This window comes from Orycteropus afer, unplaced genomic scaffold (genome assembly GCF_000298275.1).
Source record: "Orycteropus afer afer isolate SDZICR_OR568_19922 unplaced genomic scaffold, OryAfe1.0 scaffold00098, whole genome shotgun sequence".
Lineage (NCBI taxonomy): Eukaryota > Metazoa > Chordata > Mammalia > Tubulidentata > Orycteropodidae > Orycteropus > Orycteropus afer.
The window spans coordinates 4,327,575-4,331,536 of record NW_006921685.1 but is presented as its reverse complement, the minus strand read 5'-3'; the positions used below and the strand labels follow the sequence as shown (position 1 = coordinate 4,331,536).

General features: G+C 36.9%; 1 protein-coding gene across 1 annotated transcript in view; it reads left to right on the top strand.

Annotated features, from left to right (window-relative positions):
• Nucleotides 1-3,962, top strand: part of LOC103198601 (UDP-glucuronosyltransferase 2A3) — an 82,984-nt gene that overhangs the window by 56,248 nt on the left and 22,774 nt on the right. Inside the window, exon 3 of the mRNA XM_007942767.2 lies at nt 2,927-3,058. Within this exon, the coding sequence (XP_007940958.1) occupies nt 2,927-3,058 (132 nt within the window). The remainder of the gene's footprint in view (nt 1-2,926; nt 3,059-3,962) is intronic.

Below are 3,962 nucleotides of genomic sequence, written 5' to 3'. Positions count from 1 at the left end.
AAAAGAAGATGGAAGGAATATGCAGAAAAAATACACCAAGAAGAATTGGTTAATGTTCAACTATTTCAGGAGGTAGCATATGATCAAGAACAGATGTACTGAAAGAAGTCTATGCTGCACTGAAGGCATTGGTGAAAAACTATTTTCCAGAAATTGATGGAATACTAATAAGTTGTCTCAAAAAAGTGACGCAAACATGAAAGAGGTCATTCATCTATGCCAAGAAATTTGGAAGATGATGACCTGGCCAACCAAGTAAAAGAGATCCATATTTTTGCTGATTCCAAAGAAAGGTGATGCAACCGAATAAATTAATTATCAAATAATATCATTAATATTACATGCAAATAAAGTTTTGCTGCAGATTATTCAAAAATACTTGCAGCAGTACATCCATAAGGAACAGCCAAACATTCAAGTCAGACTAAGAAGAGGACATGGAATGAGGAATATCATTACTGATGTCAGATGGATCTTGTCTGAAAACACAGAATACCAGAAAGATGTTTACCTATGTTTTATTGACTTTGCAAAGCCATTCAACTATGTAAATCATAAGAAATTATGGATGATATTGTGGAGATTGAGAATTCTAAAACTCTTAATTGAAGTGATGCAGAGCCTGTACATAGACTAAGAGAAGTCATTCAAATAGAACAAGGAGATATTACATGGTTTAAAATCAGAAAGTTGTACATCAAGGTTGTATAAATTCACTATACTTATCCAATAAGCATGCTGAGCAAATAATCTGAGAACCTGGATTATGTATGAAGAAGAATGTGGCATCAGGGTTAAGGAAGATTCATTAACAATCTATATGCAGATGACACCACCTTGTTTGCTGAAAGTAAAGAAGACTTCCAACACTTACTGATGAAGTTCAAAGACTATAGCCTTCAGTATGAACTACACCTTAACCCAAGGAAAATATAAATCATCATGATAAATGGAAAATTATTGAAGTTGTCAAGGATTTCATTTTACTTGGATTAAAAATCAACACCCATGGAAGCAGCAGTCTAGAAATGATATGCTACATTGCACTGGGAAAATCTGCTGCAAAAGACTTCTTTAAAAGTGTTAAAAGCTAAAATGTTGCTTTGAGGACTAAAATGCACCTGACTCAAGCCATGATATTTTCAATCATCTCATACACATGCAAAATCTGAATAATAAATAAGGAACACCAAAGAAGAATGTATGCCTAGGAATTATGGTATTAGTGCAGAATATTCAATCTATCATGTACTGCCAGAGAATGAGCACATCTGTCTGGAGGTAATGTAGCCAGAATGCTTCTTAGAAGCAAAGATGATGAGACTTCTACATACTTTGGACATGTTACTAGGAGGCACCGTTCCCTGGAGAAGAACATCATGCTTGATAAAGTAGATGGTCAACAAAAAAGAAGACTCTCAACTAGATGGATTGACACAGTTGCTGCAAAAACAGTGTGATGGTTAAGGTTGTGTATCAACTTGAGTGACCCATGATTCTCAGTGATTTGGCAGTTATGACATTGTCATCTCCATAATGAGATCTGATATTTTATAATCACCTCCAAGATGAAATTTGCTATGAGCAGCCAGTCACAAAGGAGTTTCCTCAGAGTTGGTCTGCTTATAATAGATATGGATATTCTGACATAGCTGTCTGGCTTTTTTTGTTCAATCTGGATCCTGCATCTGGTTCATCACCATCTGACCTCATTTCTTTGGACTTGAACCAGTGTCCTGTCATATTGCCTGCTATTTTGGAATTTCTGCCTTTGTAGCCTGTAAACCAGCAGCTTGCATCTTACCTGCCAATCTTAGGTTCATCACCCTCTGAAGCCAGGAGCCTGTTGTACTGCCTGCTGATATTGGGTTTGGGTTCATCAGCCCCTGCAGTTATGTGAGTCAGGAGAAGCCTCCAGCCTGATATCTGACCCATAGAACTTGCCAATCTCTACAATCTCACGAGTCTCTTCCTTGGAATCTCTCTCTCTCTGTCTCGTTCACTCTATCACACACACTCTATCTCTCTGGCCTCTTTCTCTCTTTCTCTTCATATACATTCATTGGTTTTGTGTCTCTAGAGAACTCAGCCTAAGACAAATGGGCTCAAACATAGCAATGATTGTGAGGATGGCTCAAGACAAGGAAGTGTTTTATTCTATTGTACATAAGATTGCTATAAATCAAAAGCAACTGATGACACCTAACTACAACAATAACATATATACCACAGTTCTCTCATATTAATTAGGGATAGGTAAACATGAGAAAACAATCCTGAAGACCATTCTCATGGAAAATACATCACTTTAGTAATAATTTCTTGGATATAAATTGTCATGCTAATGAGTCTAGGTGCCTAACTGAAAACCCTTACTTGGTCTTTCTTCCAAATAATATTTCTATGAGTTTTCAAACAACTAGATTGTTTCTTAAAATTAAATCTGGGGTTTAACAGTATCCATAAAAAGAACTGCCTTTTTATTATCTCTTCCTTTTGTATAATGGTTTGATTCCATGCCTTCAGTGTTAATCATTCATTATAGTATTTAGCCATACATCTTCCAATATATATTTCCTCTTAAAAAGACTTGTTGCTGTTGTTGTTATGTGCCATCGAGTTGGACCTGACTCATAGCAACCCCTCTTTGGGTTTTCAAGACGGTATCACTACAGAAGTAGATTGCCCAAACTTCCTTCCAAGGAGTGGCTGGTGGGTTTGAACCTCCAGCCTTCTGGTTAGCAGTCAAGTACCTTAGGCACTAAGCTACCAGAGCCTAGATGTTTGTATTTGTCAGAAGACAGCACAAGTCTGACAATGCCTTTGACACTTCATTTGATTTCTCGTGTTTAGAATTATAAGTGAATGTTATTTTCTTCCAGTGATACTGAATTTTTGTAATATAGAATTTTTTTTCTCACTGCAGGATATGGAAGAATTTGTCCAGAGCTCAGGTGAACATGGTGTTGTAGTGTTTTCTCTGGGATCAATGGTCAAAAACCTTACAGAAGAAAAGGCCAATCTTATTGCCTCTGCCCTTGCCCAGGTTCCACAGAAGGTCAGTACTACTCCATCTTTGTGGGCAGCTACTTTATCAGTTAGAAAGATGTGAATATTGCTAATAATGCTCTTTCTAGATGAAAGATGAATCCCATTATACAATAAGCATAACTGATAAGTGCTTTAAGTAAATAGTCAGAAAACATTAAAATAGTGAGTTCAGGCACATTTGATTATTTGCCTACTCAACCTTGGCATTCATATGGATGTACATCTTGTTAGTACTCATTGATTTGTAACAGACTAGAGAAGAAGGAAGGTTGGGCATTCCTACTTCCATAGTGATACTGCCTCAGAAACCCAAGGAGGGGTCGCTATGAGTCAGGGCTGACTCTATGGCAAATAACAACAACAACAACAGAGAAGAAAACACTTAACACCCTCACTGAGCTTACACTATTTGAAATATTAGTGACTGTATTGCCAACACCCAAAAGTTCTGAAGTACCTTAGATCCAGGGTGCAGGAAAAGTGATAATTGATATGACAAAGAAACAGAGCAGAATAATGTTCAAGAATATGCACAGCTGTCCAGGAGCTCTGGTAAGGCTGTGGTTAAAGCATTCAGCTGTTAACCAGAAGGTCAACGGTTCAAACTCATGAGCCAATCTATGGTAGAAAGATGAAGCAGTCTGCTTCTCTAAAGATTTATAGCCTTGGAAACTCTCTGAGGCAGTTCTACTCTGTCCTATAGTGTTACTATGATTCAACTCAATTATAGTGAGTTTGGTTTAGGACTCTATGCAAGTATAGTTAAGTTATAAGTAGAAGCCTAGATTCATTTAATCTTTCTAAATAAGATTTTACATAGTTGAAAAGCCAATTAAAAATCCGAATAGTATAATCACTCAATAAAAATCCTAACTCACTTCTATCCTATCGAATCTGACTCATACCAAGCC